The sequence below is a fragment of the Herpailurus yagouaroundi genome, unplaced genomic scaffold (assembly GCF_014898765.1).
Source record: "Herpailurus yagouaroundi ecotype Mexico unplaced genomic scaffold, PumYag 197, whole genome shotgun sequence".
Lineage (NCBI taxonomy): Eukaryota > Metazoa > Chordata > Mammalia > Carnivora > Felidae > Herpailurus > Herpailurus yagouaroundi.
The window spans coordinates 14,115,126-14,136,978 of record NW_024412428.1 but is presented as its reverse complement, the minus strand read 5'-3'; the positions used below and the strand labels follow the sequence as shown (position 1 = coordinate 14,136,978).

General features: G+C 42.1%; 1 protein-coding gene across 6 annotated transcripts in view; it reads left to right on the top strand.

Annotated features, from left to right (window-relative positions):
- Positions 1–21,853, top strand: part of DCLK1 (doublecortin like kinase 1) — a 345,711-nt gene that overhangs the window by 275,139 nt on the left and 48,719 nt on the right. For 4 of the 6 annotated variants that reach the window (XM_040448193.1, XM_040448196.1, XM_040448195.1 and 1 more), the window contains 5 exons: positions 3,728–3,812; positions 6,508–6,616; positions 13,233–13,290; positions 13,776–13,895; positions 18,173–18,319. In XM_040448193.1, coding sequence (XP_040304127.1) covers positions 3,728–3,812; positions 6,508–6,616; positions 13,233–13,290; positions 13,776–13,895; positions 18,173–18,319 — 519 coding nt within the window. Of the gene's footprint in view, positions 1–3,727; positions 3,816–6,507; positions 6,617–13,232; positions 13,291–13,775; positions 13,896–18,172; positions 18,320–21,853 lie in introns of all 6 variants that reach the window. The other 2 variants (XM_040448192.1, XM_040448194.1) reach the window with 1 other exon arrangement.

The window sequence follows — 21,853 nt, the reverse complement described above, 5'->3', positions numbered from 1 at the left end:
TAGTAACTAGCATACACAAAGAGCCATCTCTTGCTAGTTGAATCACTTCAACTAGGAGAGAGGACAAAAAACATTAGGTGACAAAGCCAGAATCCAAAAAATAACAGTCTGCAAGCATATCTATGTAATAAATATAACATTTAACATGAGTAAATAGGAAGTCTTACACTTGATCCAAAACACCAACCTCTCAAATACAGACTAGGGAGATCTGACATATCTGTGAGCTCAGTGTCAGGCTAAAAAGCTATGGTGCTATCAATAAGCCGATGTGATCTTACCGTGCATTAATATTCTTTTCACAAGGAAGAAAGCTGTATCCTCTGCTCTGGGCTGGTCAGGTACACCTAGAATATTACATTTGTTTTAACACTAGCATTAACAAGAGTTATTGAGAACTGGAGTGTATCCATAGGAAGGTAAAGAGGTTATGGAGCTCTGTCACATGATGAACAATAAAAAAAAAAAAAAAAAAAAAAAAAAAAAAACTCTGGGAATATCCAAATTGGAGGGGTGCAGTAACTATTTCCAACTTCCGGAAGCACTGTCATATGAAAAATGGATTAGACCTGTAATGGGTAGCTCCAGAGGTGAGATCTAAGACCAATAAAGGAAAATGTAGAAGGACATCATTTCAACATACGGAAGAACTTTCTTGGCCTCATATGAACAATTAAGGGGCTACCTCAAGAAATAATGTGTTCACTGGCGGAGGTGTTTGGACAGAGGCCATTTTACCACATGGCTGGGATTTTTATAGTGGGAATTTGGTCTTTGAATAGAAGTAGGGTGGAATAGGTAATATTTAAGGCTTACTCCAATCCCTGAAGTTCTTTTAATCTATGAATAATCATTGTCTTAGAGAAGGGTATAATGTTAACTATCTTACTTCTTTGGGAAAAAGAAGTGGTAACCCCATTAAAAATCTAATACTCTGAATCTTTTACTCTGAGCATAAAATAAAATGAGAACATTCCTCTTGGAGTTCTATTTGTAATTAAGTAAATTTTTCTCTTAAAAAATGCTGTTACCCTCAGCATGAAATTTGAAATTACCTTGGGTACATTTTCAAACCTGAAGTTGAAAATAAGCAATTCTAAACGTAAGCAAACTTGTGTTAACTCTACCTTTTTTTTTTTTTTTTTTTTTTTCCAAACCAGAGCCTAAAATCCTTGAGGGGTTTTTGTCCATAAGGCAGAGAAAACACAGCTGGCGTTGTGGCAAGCATTCAGGGCATCAGACGTTTGGCTGAACTGTTAAAAATGCAATTAGTTGATAAGGCATTTAAGTGAATAATATCCAGCAAGTTTATAGCACATTACAGTTTAAAAGATGTTTTCATATACTTTGGGTCAGAGTTCTTTTTTGTTTTTTTAATGTTGATTTATTATTTTTGAGGCAGAGTGTGAGCAGGGGAGGGGCAGAGAAAGAGGGAAACAGAATCCGAAGCAGGTTCCAGGCTCTAAGCTGCCAGCACAGATCCTGACATGGGGCTGGAATTCATGGACCTCGAGATCTGAGCCGAAGTCGGACGCTTAACCGACTGAGCCATCCAGGTGCCCCTGGGTCAGAGTTCTGTTTTGAGTATCTGATATTATTAAAAGAACAAGCTTTTGGAATTGAGTGCATAACTGTGGACATCTTTGCTAGGAAACATGCTACTAGTCTATTAATTCGAGTGCTTGATGAAAGAATGTGTCTTTGTATTCTAAAATTTAAAACACCATATGACAAGACAGCACCTGCCACCCCAAACCGCAATGTGTCTACATTATTAAACACCACTTGTGATGCTGCTGGAAGAAATTCAAGGATCAGAAAGCCCAGAAGAGAAGGTCTACATTTTAGACATTTACTTACTGCTTTTCTGCTTGGAACAACATTATGTCTACAGCAAAAGCAATGACACAAGGGATAAAAGACCTCACTTTGTGGAAAACACACACCTTCCTCTCAAATGTGGTAATGTTAATGTTTATTTTCTCCAGACATCGACATCGTAAATCTTCCTTGTTTAAGCCTTGTATTCCAATATTACAAATACAAGGTTTTCACACACAGACTTCGGTAAAAGTCAGCAGAGCGTGACTTAGAAGCTCATACATTTACAGTATCCTCGACAGAGTTGATTATGACTACATAGTATCATCTCAAGAGAAAACTGTTTCGATGTCATGATTTGAATCCCTCTTTCTAGCCTGATATAGGATAAATGTGTTCTGCTGGTCACAAAGGGAGGCTAGATGAGATGGAAAAGACCCCACTCAAGTCACTAGACTGATTGATTGATGGGGGAATTCTCATGATATAGGAAAATAAAGGGCACACCACGCAAACTATGTGGCCTTCGGGGGTATTCTGGAGTAACCACAAAACTTCTAGGAAGCCCTATACAGAAGCAGATGTATCCTTTCCGCGAATTTAACTTTTACCCCAATGTCAGCTGTCAGCTTTGATGAACTTGTCCAATGGAGCATATTTATCTTAGCCAAACCTGGGAGAACAGGCAGTGGACTCAAATGGCCCTGCGGTGATTTAAGTAACATTTCCCGAATGATATTAGTCTTTTTGGTGAAAACTATAACCTTTGCTTTTACGTGAAGGTACTGTTGGGGGTAAAGGAATTACATAAAACTTTCTCCTCCCTCCTACTTTGTGTCCTGTTAAGGCTGGATGCAATGGGGAGGAGGGTGAAGGGAAACAGGTAAGCAGAAGAAAAATAGGTCAACTTTGCTTCTCGCCACCTCTTCATTATTAATTCAACTACAGATGCTCTTTCCCTTCTCTCTGCTCCACAGACAGCCGGCACCATGAGCCAATGCCGCCCCCTCACCGCCTCCTGCTCCCATCAGGCCAACCAAGTGGATAAACCCAGGGAAACAGAAGGAAGATCTTTTAGGACAAGCTGTGTTCACTGTTTAGAAATAGCATTGAAATGTGCAGATTGTTTTCTCAAGGAATAGATGCAGAGATGGGAAGGTTCATTGTTAAAGTACTGCCCTGTAGCTAATCATAGTACTAAATATTTGGTATTGTTTCACCCTCTGAGCTTTGTAATAGAGCTGTTACCCTGTCTGCTCTCATTGGTCTTGGGTCAAAATACACCAAAAATACAAGGGAATCACCAGGCTTAGGCTTTTATTCCTGTCTTTGCCTCAGACTTATTTTGTAACAGTTAACATATCGATAACCGGCTTAGTACTTGTGTCTTTATTGCAAAGTGGAATTAACAAACCCACTCTATAACCTTTCTCCAACGATGTGGTAAGCCTCAATATTTTTTTTTGGAAAATTCCATAAAATAAACTGAAGAGGATTTTTTTTTCCTATGGCGAGAATAGAAAACTCATTGGATGAGATCAGAGTGGCACCATATTTGAGGCCTGTTTGCAGATAGACTGTGGAAAAGTGAGGTGAGATGCTTAAAATCTGACAAACCTAAACAGTAAGCTGTGGGGTGCTGATTTTGAGAAAAAGGAATAGAAAGTCAAGGAACATCCAAATTTAGAGTGATTATCCTGACACAGTTAAACCATCCATTACTGGTTAATAGGGTGGGAAAGAGAAGCAATCCAATTGAATAAAAACCTCCCTTTTCGAGTGTTCAGAGCAAATCCTCCCTGGTGACGGGTGCAGTTACTTCCCGAGATTCTGGGCTGGGCATAGCATCTGGAGACTGGCACCCTGACCCAGTGTTTTCATTCTCTGTGTCTGTTCCCTTTTGCAGAGCTCTCAACATGGAGGTTCCTCTACTTCCCTTGCATCCACCAAAGTCTGCAGCTCAATGGACGAGAATGATGGACCTGGAGAAGGTGGTGAGCTTGGGAACTTGGTATCTGAGGAGAAGGCTTCCCTTGTACAGGGGGCAGAGGATGGGTTGGCTAAATTTACTTCAGAAAACCGTAACTTTGGGAGCATTATGAAATAGAAGCTTAACACAGCTCCTGGGGGCCAGGGGAAGGGGATAGGATTGCATATAGTTTCTCCCAGGGATCATATCTACTCTATGGGAACAGGAAAAGGGAATTAGCCCGATTTGGAGATATTTCACATCCTCTGAGGGTATAAGTATTCTAAGAAGGCCAGCTATTGCCTACTTTGAAAATAAAAGGAAGTAATGGCTGCCTTTGTTTTCCCAAATTCTGATCACTTGCAGTATATTAAAGTATACTTACTCTCTTGATTGACTGGTTTGGCCCCACAGATGTACTTAAGTGCACTCAATGTGTGAAAACATGGCCTTACAAAAAGAATTACTTGATAGCAATTGCAAAAAATATGCTTTGTACCTTAAGCTAGTACATTTTAGAACTTCTCTTTGATGTGGTCAAATGACCTGGATTCCAGAATTGACTTTTTCACTGACTCGTTGAATTGTTTTGGATAAGCCTCTTCAGCTTTTTTTCACCTTGGTTCCCCTTCTATAAAATTGTGTAAGACTGTACTATATGCCTCTTTCCTCGCTGGGGGTCATTATCAGGCTCAAATCAATTATGAGAAAGTATTTAGAAAAGTATAAAACTGATATGATCAAGTCACTGTTAAAGAATCAGCATCCCTCATTTGTTTGAAATGATATTATTTAGTTTTCCAGAAAAAGTACCTTTGGGGGGAAGCACTTTGATTATGTCATGAGATAAGTGATTTGCACATGAATTCTTTCCTGACTACCATGCGGTATCAGATTTTTTTTTTTTTTTTTTTTTTTTGCATTTCCAGAACTATGAAATTCAACCATCTCGAAGTGCCTTTTGTTTTACTGTGTTGTATCTACCTAATGAAATGAACTGGTCCTTGGCTAAGACTTCAGCAAAGGCTTCTTAGCCAAAAGCCTAAAAGATACATTTTTATCAATAGGAAAAAAAAAAATCCCAAGCCGTGTGCTCCAGATGGGTGCCTCAGTGATGCATCCACTGGAAGGACGGATGAAGTGCCTCCTTCCGTTTCCCATCTGGAGTCAGACTTGCTTCTGACAGCCAAGCATGGCTATTTTTATTATCCATGTAGTAAAGAGCCTTAAGACCGTGTCATCTGAGAGATGTTTTATAAATTCGGGTGCTTTGCAGTGGATTTGAAACTTCTCCAGCCATCTCCTCTAATTCCCATGGAGTAGACAAAAATCCCCAGGCTAAGTCTTTCAAACAGAGGCAAAATTATTGGCTTCTTTGGGTGTGAGATGGTGGGGATTAGGGAAGGGGTGTTAATTGGCTTCAGCTCTCACTTCATTCTGGAGACCACTGTGATAGCTTCCGGTGGGTAAAGACTAAAATGTCACCTATAAAGAGGTAAAGAGGCTGCACAAATAAATGCTAGGGGTAAAAATAGCAGCAGCAAATGTCCTACTTTGTACAACCCTTTCCAGAAATTCCATCCACCCTACAATCCAGAGTGGTACAGATGGAGCATGATCACAGAAGCAGAATAAGGGTCCTAACGCACATGTGTGATAATTGTGAGTTTCCATTTGTTGTCCCCCAATGATGAGGACTAACGGAGGATACAAAAATCACCCAGAAAGTCGAGGCACCGCCTGAGGTTTTAATTTTATTGCGAGAAGAAATGTTTAGTCTCAGTTTATGATTAAAGGTCAGAATAGGAGCACATTTAGAAAACACACTGGGCCTTCCATCACATTTTGTATTCGGTTTGCCTGAGGGAGAGCTAGGATTTATACCTTTAAAGCATGTAAATTTTAGAGCCCAGCAATAAAAGGCTTTTTACACCCCTAAGATGGTAAAGGTTATCCAATATATTTATGTGACCTAAGTGTGGCTTATTTAGTTTTATGGCCTCAGATATTTAAAGCATTATTAGGCATTTGTAAAATGTTTCAAAATGCATTTTAAGGGGGAAAATGTGTTGTGTTAGTGGCACTAACATAATTGAAACTACAAAACTGTTCTGTTCACAGACATAATAAATATTGCAATTTTAACTCAACATCTGCTATGCAGGTTGCTGGTGAGAACATTTGTCTAAAATCTGGTCATTGATACTGGGGAGGGCTGACACTCCGGGCTTAGTTCATAAGGAATTTTACGGAGATCTCCACTTCAGGATGTAGTAAAGCTAAGTGTCCAAACAGCAGGCATGCTTCATGCTTCTACCCTGTCAAGCAGCCCGGCGCCCCCTATAAACTCCATTTTCCTACTGAGCCATCCCTAGGAATGTCGTTTCTCTGTAGACAGTGGGTGTTCCGTAAACACTATTGATCACATTGGCATGGAACCCACAGAGCCAAACTTCCTCCTCAGAATCCCCACTGTCCCTCTTCCATTGGTGGGAATGGACCCCGTACGTTCTACGTTTCCTTTTAGTTTATCATTCGTCTTAGTAAAACACTGTTGAGTATGGAGTGTCAGCAGCGGGGCTTGCCTCACTGTACGGAAAGTGACATATTGATTCTGAATCAGTTCCAGTCTATCCGATGATACTTCTAAATGTCTCTCTGGTGCAACATCTGTGTTCCCTTTTCCACCGATAAAAATGTACTAATGATTCTTTCAGAAGTGTTGGAGGAAGGCTTCCAGATTCCAGCCACAATAACAGAACGGTATAAAGTCGGAAGAACAATAGGGGATGGAAATTTTGCTGTTGTCAAGGAATGTGTAGAAAGGTGAGAAGGATCTCATTTGCATCGAACTTTAAAGGAGACATTTGGCATTATGTTTTCCAAGATTGTGTCTTTATTTGCAGTCTGTGGCACATATGGAACAGGTTAATGTCTCAACTCCAGATGTAACAAAAAAAAAAAATTTAAAGAAAGAAAAGTCCAGCTAACAACAGATTTGAAAAATGTAGTGATTTCTGGGACAATCTATAAATTAAGGACTTTGATTTTTCCTTTTTAATGTACTCAGCAAAACTTTGCCAGATCTTTTAGGTGAGTCCTTTTATTTTGGTAAAAAAAAAAAAAAAAAACCAACATATTGAGCAGTTTTTTCTGCACTTTCTGGAGCCATTTTGTAGAGGTCAGAACGTTTTTGTATACAGTGAATTCTAACATGATATATCATCAAATTAAATATAATAACCTTGCTTTTAAAACGCATCTGTACTGATGCCAACAAAAATAGTGTTTAGTGCATTAAAATATCTTAAAATAAAAGACATCGGTACTCTTGTGGGCCAAAGGCGAGGGATTTGGAGTAAAAGGTTTATGCCTGAGACTTTGGTACCTAATCAAGGACAGTGGCTGGTGGCTCCTAGATGAAGTGACAACTAATAAACTCATGACCCAGATTAGAGTGGCCTCAAACTCTAAGCCGGGTGTTCGAATTGGAATTCCTTTCTTGAGCAGATTCTTGCTTTACAGGGGCCTGGTGAGCCAGAAGCATCTTCTCAGAGCTGGTGAGCAGAGTTTTGAAAAGTCAGGGGCAACCTGCCTCGTTCCTTGAGGGGGGTGGGTGTACCCCACTGGCTTCCTGGGGACCGGTCTGGGGTGTGTGCGCTTCCTTTGCCACTTTTCTCTGCCCTGAGTGAGGCTGGGCCTCTGCGGGTCAGCGCTGTGTGAGATAACGCTCCTTCCCTCTGCCCTACCACTCAGGGAGGATGCCTCGGACTAGGAGCTTTAGCCTGGCAAGATCCCCAGCTTGTTCTTCTCCAGGGGCTCTGATTTAGAAGCACAGTTTCATGCTACTTTAGAGCTGGAGGTCTGCACAGGGCCTCGGACACCACAGGGGTCCTTAGTTTGGCCAGCGTCCACCGATTTGCTCCCCAGCTTTTGCAAAGGAACCTTTGCTTCCTTTGCGACTGTTAGGGAGACACTTCCCTGACTAAGGTGACAGAGCGCTCGTCAAGATACCCTTGTGCACTAAATCTCAAACTTTGCTCCACCCCAGCATACCAGGTGGGCTAGGGTATTCCCCATGCTAGCAAACTGCTGTACCAGCCACTGTTTGTAAGAGAGGGGCGTGAGGAATCGGCAGTATGGAAAACCCCTTAGTAGTTAACTGCTAGGCCAACTTTTCCCCTGTCTTCCCCTCATCACCCCACTGCCACCACGCAGTGTGACCATTTATTGCATCACCACCAAATAGAGAAAATTCTCCATTGCTTTCCTAGGCTTCACACCTTCACAAACAGGAACAACCACTGTTTGCTGAGCACACACTATGTACAAAGCCCTTATCATATTTCATGTAATTGCCATGATAATCCCATAATATCGGTATTGTCTCTGTTTATAGCATACAAAGAACACCTAGAGAAGTGAAATGCCCAAAATCGCTCAACGAGGAAGTACTTAGTAAGGCATGGGTCCGAGCCCAGCTCCAGAACCCACACTTTGACCGCTCTGCTGCCTCCAAGAGTCCGTCATGAGAATGCAGCTTATCTGATCTAAAGTCACACATGCCCTATCTGTTCCTGTAGAAAGAAGTCCAAAATTAAATCAAGGAAGCCATTCTTAAGGCAATGGATGGAAGTGTGGGTGTGTTTATATACGTTTATATTTCATTTATACCTTTACTGATAGTCAATTCAACTATTTTTTTTAACGTTTTTTCCACCGTAGCAGAAATTCCCATTTTTAGCAGATTGCCCTTTGTATGTGGGGTATCTACCAGAGTTCATCATCTGTTGAGTCTGGTGTGGCAGCCATGTGCTGTGTCTTCTAGCTAGCACAGGGAGCATAATGGCATCTTAGTCCAACATTACTGGTCTTCCTACAGTAGGAATTTATCAGGGTTCCATCCAGAATTAATTTCTTTCTCTCTAGTTTCGCTTGTGTTCATTTTGCATGAGTTCACATCTTGGGTCTCTTTGTACGAACCTTCAGAATCTAAACACCAGATCGCTCCAAAAAGTGTTAATATTCTGCTCCTGCTGAATGAGGACATATGGCATGTGCCCTCTCTCCCTGGAGGCATCACGAAACATTCTTTTAATATTTTCCAGAGGTCCAAGAAAATAAAAGCAAGCTAAGAACGTTGTGAATGGCACACATTGCTTGCGGGTACATTCTGCCATATTTTGAAGGATGCATGAGTACTAACAAGAGCAAATATGTCCTTCCTCTGTTAATAATATGCTGTCACAGGGAAGGTTTTCCTATAACAATGGATACAATAACAGTGTTCTGTAGGCTTTTTGTTCCATGGTCGCGAGCCAGCATATCCTTTGGTAGTAACTGCCAGGCCCGCCTAGATTTCTTTCTCCTCCCCAGCAACAGTTTCTCCAGTGGCCTTGGGAGCCCCTAGGACGTGCTAAAGGAAGTTGGTGAACTGAGACGTGTTCTATTCTGAAGCTGTTTCATAGAGCACTTGAGGCCCCAAAGAAAACTCAGAAAGCTGAAAAGCACTATAGAGAAGTCAGAGCATGAGTAGTGGGCTCTCAATGAGGTGGCCTTCATCTTTGGCTTTCCTGGCTCTTCATGCACTAATCACCATACAAGCCAAGGGTACATATGGTGCAGTTATGACCAGTGACAGTGTCTCAGATAGGTTTTGGCCCTCCTGTCTACCTGCACTGCTTGCATTTTCAGCAATATAGGCATCAGAATTGTATTAAGATTCGAGCTGCCCATGATTCCCTCTCTCCCTACTTCCCCTATAAACCTGAGGAAGTATACAATGAAACCATTGGCTTCAGCAGTGAGTGTAGGTGGGCTCGAACCCATCTGAACATGCTGAGGCTTCAGTGTCACAAATAATGGGTTGCGTCTACCTAGAAAGTCTTCAGAATTCTCAAGAACCTCCAAAACCTTGTAACTGTAGTTTGAAAGTATTTCCTTCTGAAGTGCAATTTGGAGGATGAGTCAGAATGGAGAAGCTTAGCTATTTTTCAGCTAGCTGGCAGTGTGCTTCCTTCTTTTCTTCCCAAGGATGCTTGGCACCCAATAGCCATTGGGGCTCGCGCTCAAATTCAAAATAAAACTCTACTCCAGAGATGTGAGACTGGGCTCTCCACAATTACCCCATTAGGAGGAGGCTGAGATGGGCTTTATTATGATTATGAGGTAAACAAAGGGTGCTGTTTACGAACCCCTCTTTGTTGGGGGGTCCTAAATGCCACCACGCTCTGGAATCTCTGCACCTCACCCAACATGCTTGGACCCCCTGCTAACTCAGGCCTACCGTGGACACATCTGGGTCTATAGAGAGAGATGAGACCCCAGTCCCTCTGCTTGAGAACATGACCCATGATCAAAGGACAGCCATGAAATTCATCAAATGCTATGGTGGGAATGCCTGGGAAGCTGTTTTTCCTTTTCCACGTAATCTTTTTTAGTACCCTGAAAACCTAGCAAATCCCCCATAAGAGCCACAACAAAAAGCACGTTAGTCCAAGACACCCAATCACTAAGCATTCTGCTGCCTTGGGCAGAGTGGGGGGGGGGGGAGCAGGCTGGCCTTGGGTTGACAGTCACAAAGTCTAAACAGGACATCTTTCTCCAAACCATTGTTTTTTAGCACGAATATTAAAAATTAGACTTAGTTCAAGTTTGTAAAATTTGGAAATTTCTCTCTTAGTAGTTCAGTTTCTCACCTTGGGTCAAACCTAACAGGAAGAGACCTTACAAATTCGGTTCCTGTATACGAGGAAGCAAACAAAATCTGTCCAGCTGCTGCTGCTGCTGCCTTTGCTGTGACATTCAAGGGCTCCACGATTCTGTGCAAGGTCAAGAATGTAATTTCAGAAACAAGCAAATGGCTGATAGTTTCACCAGCAATCCCTGTGTCTAGTGTCCTCGCTATAACAAACTGTAGACTCCTGTCCTTGGGGACAGGGACCAAGTTTTACTCACCTCTGTAACTATGCGTGTGGTTTTTTTTTTAATTTTTAATGGTTATTTATTTTTGAGAGAGAGGGAGACACAGAATCTGAAGCAGGCTCCAGGCACCGAGCTGTCAACACAGAGCCTGATGCAGGGCTCGAACGCATCAACCGTGAGATCATGACCTGAGCCGAAGTCGGACACCCAACCGACTGAGCCACCCAGGCACCCCCCCCAAAACCATGCCTGTAACCGCTTGCTGCGTAATTACAGGGGCACAGGGGTCCTCTGTGTTAGGGTATGCAGGAAGACAAATACTTGATTTAAGGTTTTATTTCTTGCCAAGTGTTTTCATTTACCAACTTAAAGCAAGCAGTTAAATTTTTATTCTTATGGTATACATTTAGTACTAACACCTGTTTTCAGGCTAATTTTCCAGACTCAGCTGCTTTCCTATAAACATATACTTCCAATAATTAAGGATTTTACTATGACTTTATAGTTCTGTCCTCAAGGAATCAAGAAAGAAAACTTGCGGTATTAATTTCGGTGGGTAAATCTAACTGAGTGTTGAGTTGTATTATGTAAGGTTCTGGGTACTGAACTCATAAAGTCCCTTTTCCTTCTAAGCCCTGGGGCCACAGCAACCCAGGCTTGCTCGCATTTTCCTTTCAGCCCTAGGCTCAGTACATAACTTGATTTGCTTGGTGTCTTGGGAGCCAATATACCCACTTGCTCCTTGGAGATTCTCTTCCTTGTCCCGCTGTAGAGAGGATTCAGCCTTCCTGGTCCTACACCAGCCCTTTGCTTTGCATCCTGAAATCTTACTCATTGCAGGGAAACAGAGGATCAAATGGCAAACACAGGGAATGAAAAAACTAAAAAGTCCCCCTCTCTTCTCACCAACACTGTCCTGTCATCCACCCCTTTATGGAGGCACAGAATGAAATGTGACCTCCATTCCAGCTCGCTGGCCCTCCCTGGGACTACTGGCTTTTATCACAGCAGTCAGCCTGATAGTCCAGATTTCTCTGTCATCAAATGAAACGTTTTAAACCAGATAGGAAATTGCTCATGGATTCGAAGCTCAGATTTGTTTTATTATAGTTTTTTTAGTGATTCGTGAAAAGCAGAATCTAGAAGCACTTCAGCTTTTAGTTTTCCTCTTGATTGAGGGTTTTCACATTTGCGAACAAACCCTTCGGAAGCCTCTAAAGAAGAGGCTACTTAAAGGGACCCCGTGATCCCTTCATAATGTGAGGAGTCCCCTTGAATATGTGTAATTTCACTTTCCTATTTATCCAGGCAGGGACCTGGAAGTATCCTGGGAGAAGCAGTTTTAGCAGACGACACCATCCATGTCATGCCCCTGAGACACACTGCTAATATCTGGCCTCTTTCATTTATCGGCAGGCCACTCTAGCTCTAAGCACATAAGTAGGAAATCCTCATTTGATTCTCTATCCTGAAGGTTCTAAAGCCCTATTTTAAACTTTTGTTCTTAATCAGCCCCACTCCCACTGTATTTCATTTGGATCCCTAAAGTTGGCTGTTATCTCTAGGGAAGGAGCTAAGCTGTCTCAGTTTCCCACCAGAAATGAAATGGCAATGCTTGTAAAATAATGGTTTCTTATGCTTATTAAGTATACGTCGTGTCCTTGGACAATAGAGCGGTCGGTCGTTTTTGGCACTACAGCATCTTAGAAATGCTAACACCACTTAGGAAGCTATTTAAAGGTAGCTGGGTGACTAAATCCTCCCTCCCACACCCATCATGGTGGGAAGGGCAGTGTTGGCTGGGCTGTGTGTGAAGCAGAGTCCTCAAGACCTCAAGAGTCCTGATTTTGATGCTGCCTTGTGGCTTTGGGAGATGAACTAATTGTCGCCTCTGTCTTATTTCTGTGATATGACACTGCCACGGAAGGCCCAAGAAGTCACAAGAAGCTCAGATAATGGGCATATCCCTTTCTGTACACCTTGAACACATCATCCGTGCTTTCTCCAACAGAACTCGTAGACTTGCACACTGAACCAGAGTCTAAAGAGTGTGAGCTGTGTACTGAGAGGTTTCAGTAAGACTGTGAGAGCCATTCAGAAAACGGTCACGGCCACACTTCGTGGAGACAGAACCTCAAGAGAGATTGGGTAGAAGGGCAGAAACTCACGTCTGCTTTATGTCCTGACCACACCACTTCAGAGGGCAGGGCAGGACTGGGCAACCCAGCAGGAAGAGTTATGCTTGGCAATAGCAATAATGGTGGGAACATCATTACAATATGGTAACATTAACAGCTCAAGATGTTTCTATGCTATCATGCTGGTTGTCCGCACACTTGGTCAGCCCCTTAAGATAAACATATTTCTTTGAAAAAAGGAAAAAAAGAGGTGTTTTCTTTTTATAAAGTATTTACATCTATTTGATGCAAGATCTATGGGGTAAGAAATTAATCCTTACCAAAATGACTCAATAGATTTGAGATTCAATTTATTTTTTACAAATATTTTCTCTTTGCAGGTCAACTGCTAGGGAATATGCTCTGAAAATTATCAAGAAAAGCAAATGTCGAGGCAAAGTATGTATAAGGTTTATTATTGTGAAAATACATTGTTGTGGGGGGTAGAAACACAAAGATTAGTTCCCAAATATAAGTTCACCCTAGGGGTTTCATTTGGGTGGAATAGAATGTTATGTATTTATTGGAATATAACTTTATAGATATTCTTGGGATAAAAGTTAATTGGAATGGCTGTATGTTATTTCTGTCGCTTATCATTGTTTACTTGCTTCATTTACCGTTGTAATTTAAGTTTCATTCCATCCTTCTATATGCAGTTAGAGTTATCCTGATAGGTTCTAAAATTACGAGCATCATCTGAGGACCTTTAACAGCTTGTGGTGATTGTAGGCTATCTGAATATCAGGATCTAAGATATATTCATTATATTTTACCAAAATATATCTCCTTTGATCCTCAAATAGTATAGCTTTACTCATGTGAGTTAGCTCCTCATATGTTTTGACGTGTATATTGATTAAGGTAACTTTTCCCTCGAACAGGAGCACATGATCCAGAATGAGGTGTCTATTTTAAGAAGAGTGAAGCATCCCAATATTGTTCTTCTGATCGAAGAGATGGATGTGCCAACAGAACTGTATCTTGTCATGGAACTAGTAAAGGTGTGTATCTTAGAAAAAGAATAAACTTACACGAGGCACCATGCTTTTCTATATAATAGATAGCGCTCTCTCCTTTATTCCCTTCCATCAGTGTTTAGTCTCTCATTTCCATGCATTGGGATAATGGTGAAGAGTATTAATACTAGAATTTTACTGCAAGAGTTCAAGTCTCAGCCTTGACCTACAACAGCTTTCTGACCTTGGGTATACCTCTCTGTACCTCAGTTTCCTCATATGTAAAATGAGAAGAATAATAGCACCTACCAGGAGTGTTACGGTGAAAACAAGAGGGATGGTTTCTATCATGCACTTGCTAACACACAGAAAGTGTTAGATACCATTACGATCATTGTTGTTATCATTTTAGTGAAAATCGTTCACATTTTCATGAACGGCATGCAAATGTCCCAACCATTCTTATATTTAAGAAAGGCTTTAAACTTTTAGTCACCAACCTAACAGAGAAACAGCACAGTCTTAACAATCATGTGAATATTCTGCTGCCTTTCAGTAAATGTTACAACCTTGTCCTGTCACATAAGATTACATTTGTGTTTTATTAATCACAGAATATGGAAATGGCCATATGTTAATAACGGCTGAATCTACGTGAAAGGTGACTCATCTCTTGCCTCTACTTCCATATTTAACATTTTCAGTAACTAAACGTTTTTATAAATTTAATGTTTAGTTTGCATGGAGTGATAGTTTTCACTTTTCTATTTTGTTGCTCTAACTGAAGGTGTGACCGATTTCTACTTCACTTGTAAAATGTCGTAAACTGGTCACACCACCCTCTGCATCAACTGTGCACATCCATCAGTGAGAGCCTTGGGCTCCAGGAACCCTGTTTGGAATCCCACACCCCAGCTGGTGGCAGGAATCAATACTGTGGAAGGTGGTGTTTCCTTGGGTAAAGATTTAAGACAAAGACAGCATGTGATAAACTAATCTGTTACTATATAGAAAAAATATTCATTCAAAGAGCCTTTAAACTTCTATTATTCAGAGTTGCTTTACTTTAGAGCCGTTGGCTTTTTTTTTTCTTAGTGGCTATTTATCTCTACAGGTGAAGCCTCCTTTTTCCTTCCTCATGTTAGGATTTGTTCCTTCAGAGAGGTGGGACTTATTTGTTTATAGTGATATAGGTTATTGTCACATTTGAAGCTAAGGGAGATAAAAAATGGTAAACTGTTCTTTCAACAAAAAAAGGCTGATTTCAGTTATTCAGAAGATTTCATATTGGTGCTTTATTGCCAAATAAAGTTTGGTAATTACCAATATTATAAAATATACTTTATCTAGCACCAAAGGTAATATTTTTACAGTGACTTTAATTAAAAAGAAAAAAAATTTTGTATTTATTCATTTTTGAGAAACAGAGAGAGACAGTGCACAAGCGGGGGAGGGGCAGAGAGAGAGGGAGCCGCAGAATCCGAAGCAGGCTCCAGGTTCTGAGCTGTCAGCACAGAGCCCGACGCGGGGCTCGAACTCACAAACCGCGAGATCATGACCTGAGCCAAAGTCGGACGCTCAACCGACTGAGCCACCCAGGCGCCCCATGACTTTAATTTTTAGATCAATAAATTTAAACCATTCTTCTTGCCCTTGTGTGTGCTGTTAAACATTGATTATCCCCCATTTACTGGCTGATTTTTGCAGAGTTAAGGCCAACTTAAACTTGAAGCTGAGAAATGAAAGAGGCAAAGGCTTAAGAGTTCGGAACACATTTTGTGGGAAAGCCTAGTGTGATTGTCATTCATTTGCTTAGTCAGGTGACAATAGCTAAGTACCACTGGGAGGTCCTCACTTCACTTAACAGCCTTTTGCGAATTTCCTCTGGGGGACCAAGCTAGCCTAACAAGGCCAGAGATTGTCTGCATAGTCCAGCACCGGGACTTCTCAATTGTACCACCAGATCATACCCTTAAATTTAGGCTGACCCCGAATTGCTGTGAGACCAGGTCTGGAAGTATCCCAGGAAGTGAAGGCCAACCCCAGGCTTGACTTGAAAGGCTTCCACAACATTTCCCCCCTGAGAAATCTAGCTAAGGCTGTGCCTCTCAAACCCTAAATGTCCGGTGGTATGCCAGAGGGCCTGCAGCTATAGGATAGACAAGGCTTATATTCTGGAAAACAGTAAAGTAACAGTTATTATGAGTGAAATTCCATAATTAATAAGGATAGGCCTTTAGACTTCTGCCTACAGACGTGTGCACGTGGGAACTGTGTATGTGTTCCGAGGAAGGCAGGCCTTGTCGGGGAGGTGACCCTGCAGCCAGGCCCTCATTGATCAGCAGGAGTTAGAAAGACAAAGAGACTAGAAGCGACATTCCAGGGGGGAGCCTAGGTGGCTCAGTCTCTTAAACGTCCGACTCTTGATTTCAGCTCAGGTCATGATCCCAGGGTTGTGGGATGGAGCCCAAGTCGGGCTTTGAGTTGGGCGTGGAGGCTGCCTAAAATTCTTTCTCTCTGCCTCTCTCTGCCCCTCCGGCATGCATTCTCTCTCTTCCTTTAGAAAAACAAAGGGGGACACTCTAGGAAGGGGGCTCTAAGGACAGGTCTGGAATGCAGGGTGATCTGGGCATGTTTTAATGATCTGGGAAGAATATCCTGGCTGGAGCATCAAGGTGACTGATTGGTCCAGCTAGTGGCAGGAGATGAGATGAAACAGGTTGGCATGAAGCAGGGCAACTGAGCATGGAGAGCCGTGGGGGAAAGGAATGCTGGCTTCCTGAAGGGAGAAGAAAATGCCACCATTGCACGTGGGAAGGCAACAGTCGTTTCGCCGGATGTTTTGTATGAACGTCCTGGCAAGAGGGCACGTTGTGAGGCCACATGACAGCCCCCAGGGATAGTGCAACAAAAACCTTCGCCCGGAAGATGCAGTGGATGGCCCGGGAGGCTGTGCATGCGGCACACCTTATGGGAAGGACTGGCTGACTGCTTTGTTGAGGATGCAGAAGAAGGGGGGATACAGGATGCCAGGAGCCTACCTGGATAACTAGGACACCCGCGGAGTCATTGTGGGGTTGCCGTACTCAGCCACGCACACATCCGGCTGCGTCGGGGTGCTGTTCATGCAGACCGCAGTGAAAATCCCACCTCCTGGAGAGGCACGGAGACAACCTGTAAACCCACATCTGGCAGCCTCGCCTTTGAGAGAAACAGAAGGCTGAGAGAAAGTGTTCATGTTGACACAAATGTATGTGTTTAGTTTGGGAACTGAACGGACCGTGGGAGAAGCCCCCTGAGTTAAGGCTGTACAGGGGAGCAGAGGCCACGCCAGAGGGTGACATTCAAAAATTGTCAGCCTGCACGGGCTGTGTTTTATTTTTGCTATTTAAAAACAACAATGCAATCCCTTACCACCTGAGGCAACAGATGAACACAGTTGGCTCCTGTGCTCGGCCGTTTGGTGCACTGTGTGCAAGAATGATGCAAACGTTGTTAGTAAATCAGACCCAAATTTCTGAAAGGGCTTCAAATAAATAGAACTAAAATTGGAGCCTACAATCATTCTGTGTCTCCAAATAACAATAAGTTAGCAAGGAACAAGGGAAACAAAAGTTCCGATGAATAATGGTCCTAGAAAACTTTCCTTGAAATTTTTCCATCCCCCTCCCTCCTCCTCTCTTTCTCTCTCATCTTTAAAATGACAGTTTCTGGTCCTTTCCTCTGCTCCTTACAAAGAAGCACGTTATTGAAAAAGAAAACACTACGCCCACTCCAAGAGAGCTAAATCTAGAGATTGAAGGGAATTAAGTGTGTGTGTGTGTGTGTGTGTGTGTGTGTGTGTGTGTGTGAATTTCACAAGCCAGCAGAACATTTTGTTAAGGGTGTGGTCTGCACTATTACCTGTTTCTCATTTGAGGAGGTTTAGGATTATGACTTTGAACTTCTGTTGGCCGTTGGTACAAGGCACGTAGCACGTGCCACCGGGGCACCCAGGTGTATGTCACAAGGCTGCTGCCCTGGAGACCTGGCTCCCCCTCTCCACCGGGGCTGGGGCTGTGGTAACGACTGTGTGTTGGATGGCAGGGAGTCCTTGCCCTGCTTCTTTGAGCCCTGGAAGAGATGCCACTGGCTTTCCCAGTGGGGAGAGAAATCACCATGGAGTCCATGAGCCTTTGAGAGGAAAGTGGCAGGGAAAGCCCTGGGAGCCCAAAGACTCTGCAAGTATCATTCATGTCCCTGATAGCATGTCAGTTTCCTCTCCAGGCAGCCCGATGGGACCATCTGTTAATGTGCTGCTCCACCTGCCGTTCTCTTCTCAGGGAGGAGACCTCTTTGATGCCATTACTTCCACTAACAAATACACTGAGCGAGACGCCAGTGGGATGCTGTACAACCTGGCCAGCGCCATCAAATACCTGCACAGCCTGAACATTGTCCACCGGGACATCAAGCCAGAGAACCTCCTGGTAAGAGGGATTCTAACCTCAGGGGTCTTGAGTTCCAAGCACTCATGAGTGAATATCAATCTTTCTTTTTTCCTTTCCTAATTTCTTCCTTTTTTAGAAGGAAGAAACTACCTCAAGGGCTAGTTTGCAGCTGGACTTCAGTAACTAGCTAGAAACTAGCCTTTTAAGTTTATCTATAAGGGTTAATGTACCATTAGGAGTACTTGACTAATCAATAGCAAATAAAAACCTGAGACAGGGTTGGGGGAATAGAACTCGGAAACTAGGGCTGTGGTTAATACCCTGGGCTAAGCCAAGATAATCGTTTATCCACGGCATTTTGATGTTAAAAGTTTTTACTTGGGGAAAGAAAAAAGGAAGCCCTTGGTCTCCCAAATTTATATTTCGATAATATGATCTAAAAGCTAAGACAATAAATCATGAGTTTTAAAGTCACCAGCCCTTCAGCATAAAAAAAATCATAACGGGGACTGATTTTTAAAATCACAGACATCCTGACCCTCCTTTATGACCATTTGTTTTGCTTTTACATGAACTCAGCATCTTTGGGGGAAACGCCGAGAATTCTTTATGCAAGCAAGTGAGGTTCCTTTCCTAGTCCAGTTGTTAAGGGGACAGTTTTGGAAAGAATTGAGGAGACAGAGACTGGGCATCAAGGAGCTGTCACTGGTGAATATGGGAGTAACATAAACTTTACTGGCTCTCCAGGCTGGAGTTTTAATGAAATCTATTCATTTTCTACTCTCTCCCCCCCGGGCCCCGCCCCCCAAGATACTAGTTCTTTTACTTTCATTATCTGGGCCCAAGAGTCATGTATTATATATTACTGTTAGTTTGTTCATCTCTTCAGAAATCTGGGAATTGCGGATTCTCTTTATAAAGCAGTGTTTCTCCGAGGGTGGTCCAAAGACTCCCTGCATCTGAACTACTCCCAGATGCCTGTTAAAAATGCAAATTTCTGAGCCTCCCTGTAGCCCTAGCAAATCAGAATCTGGTGACTGGTGACAGGGTACAGATCTTCATTGAAACAAGCTCCCCGCTCCCTCCCCACCTCCCCCACCCTCCGCCCCATGACCCGAATGAGCATTCAAGTCTAGCAGCAGATGAGCCACCCAACTCCCACCGCACAAAAAAGGCTGGGGACATCTGCTGTAATGGAGACCCACCCGTGTGCTTGCCCTGCGCTTTTCACTCATTCTCTCATTTAATCCTCTCAACAGCCATGTGGGTTAGTTCTGTTACTGTCCCATTTCACTGGTAAGGAAACTAAGTCCCTAGAAGTTCAAAGACCTGTCTAGAGCCATTTATAACTCACATGTGGAGGAACTAAGGTCTCCACCTAGCTCTGTCCTACTCCAAAGCCTAAGCTTTTAACCACTAGACCCCGTGAAGCTATGAACTAGGGATATTTATTGTGTGCTTGCTCTGTGCCAGGGGACAGAGAGACAGGCCTTCATCGAGGTGACATTCAAGTAGGCTAAATCGGCATGCAAGAAATAAATATGCAAGCAGTTAGTTAATTGCAATTGTGTTTGTAAGCTTGTAGCTACTGGCTAAGGAAGGCAGCTGAGGTCAATGAACGGAGTTCTGACTTAATTGCGCCTCAAATTCCACATCTCCGCAGTAGCCTGAACATTCTCTTCTGCATAGTTGCCTCCGTAAACTGCAACAATTTTCTCTTGTCTTCATTCATTACTCCTGTGTCCTGAATTATGTAGGATGGGCTCGTGGGAACAGACTCACAACTGAGCCTTTGTTTCAAAACTTCTCTAAACCCTGAAAATTCCGTGATTGAAAATTAAAGTTTCGTTTCTCTTCCCCCCTCAGCAGTTTGCTTTTGTGTGACATCGTTCACTTGCTTCTCACCAGAGCATTATCTATTTCTGTAAATGCCATAAATGATTACTTAGCAGCGTTCTTTCTCTAAACTTACAATTTGCAGGACACCGTGAAAGTACTGTGCTCATTCTAGTGTTCTACTTTCTAAATTACTCAAAAAGAAAAAAGTTCACTCCTTTTTTCCTTTCTCTTCCAATGTAAGAATATGAAATACACACATGCCATTGGAGTCATTTGCAGTCTAGATTTAATATAGGAGCAGAAGTAATTCTGCTTCTCTAGTAGAGGAATTTTTTACTCTCAGAGAGTAGTAAAGTTTGGTGAGTTTTGCAGGGATAAATCTGTTTATAGTATAAAATAGGTAGAAGAATAAAATAAGCTTAACAAAATTAGGATGACGTCACTAACTGAACTTGGGACTTCTGTTAATGTCACATTCTGTTGACCTTTTTGTGGAAATGAGAGAGAATCGTCATGGGAGGCACATTCACATACTGAGGATTTATAGTCAGATGGACCAAAGTTCAAAACCAAGTGCTTTCCTCGGAATTCGACTGGCTAGTCCTATGACCTTGAACAAGTTTCTTAACTCCTTTGAGCCTCCTTTAAGGGGATTTTATGAAGATAAAGAGATAATACGGCACTATTAGCTTCCTTCATTTTTATTCCCCATTTATTTGTAGTAAAAATTAAATTACTCCTAAAAATAAAACTGTTTCACGATAAATTGTATGTTGTAAAAATCATCTTCCATCTTTTTTGACATTGCTTTTAAAATTTTACTATTTACCCATGCGTGGATTTGGCATCTCCTGGCAAAATGGAGAGCTATAGGCCATTTTTGAAAAACGCTATGACAAATATAATGTAAAGACTTTGAATCCATCTTTTTACTCCCAAATAAATAAACTTACCAAATAAATAAAAAGGCCTCACAACACACTTTGCATTACTCTTTTATTAAAGGGACCTCAAAAAAGCCTAAATTGTTGGACTGCTAACAAGATTTTTGCTAGTTAAGTGTTTAATGGTTGTTATAAGTATTATTCTTAAATTCCTAACTCAGCTATAGATTTCACTTTATATGGTATTATACATATAGAACTTTGAAAATTTTTTATTTTTAATTCTTACAGAACTCTATAAAAATGTTGTACCTTAGCCTTAAGAACCTATTTTGATCTATTCAAGTCTAAGTATTTATCAAAGCCTTTTAATGAGAAAACATGATTTGATGTACAGTGATGTTTCCAGCCACATTTGGGGTGAGAACTGGGAATTGACCCAATATAAATAACCCTATAATTTTATGATTGTATCATTACTAGGTTTTTGTTTCATTTTGCCTTGGTTTTTGATGTCACAAGTTAATCCTGCCAGTGATTTTCCATGGTTCTTTTTCTTTGTCAGGCCTGGAGCTTAATGATCATATTGATGAGTGACCAGTGGAATGAGAGGGTGGATGAGATGAAAGAATGAGTCAATGAGTGACACTTCTTCCCAGACTAGAGGACAGATCCAACATGACAGGTCCAAGCCATTCCTCATTCATTACATGGAGGATTCACATGGGCTTCAGTCTAAATGTCACTGAATGAGGAGACAAAGTGCAGTGTTTCCCCAACTGCACTTATGTGCAGAACCAGTATGTGTGTGTGTGTGTGTGTGTGTGTGTGTGTGTGTGTGTGTGTGTGT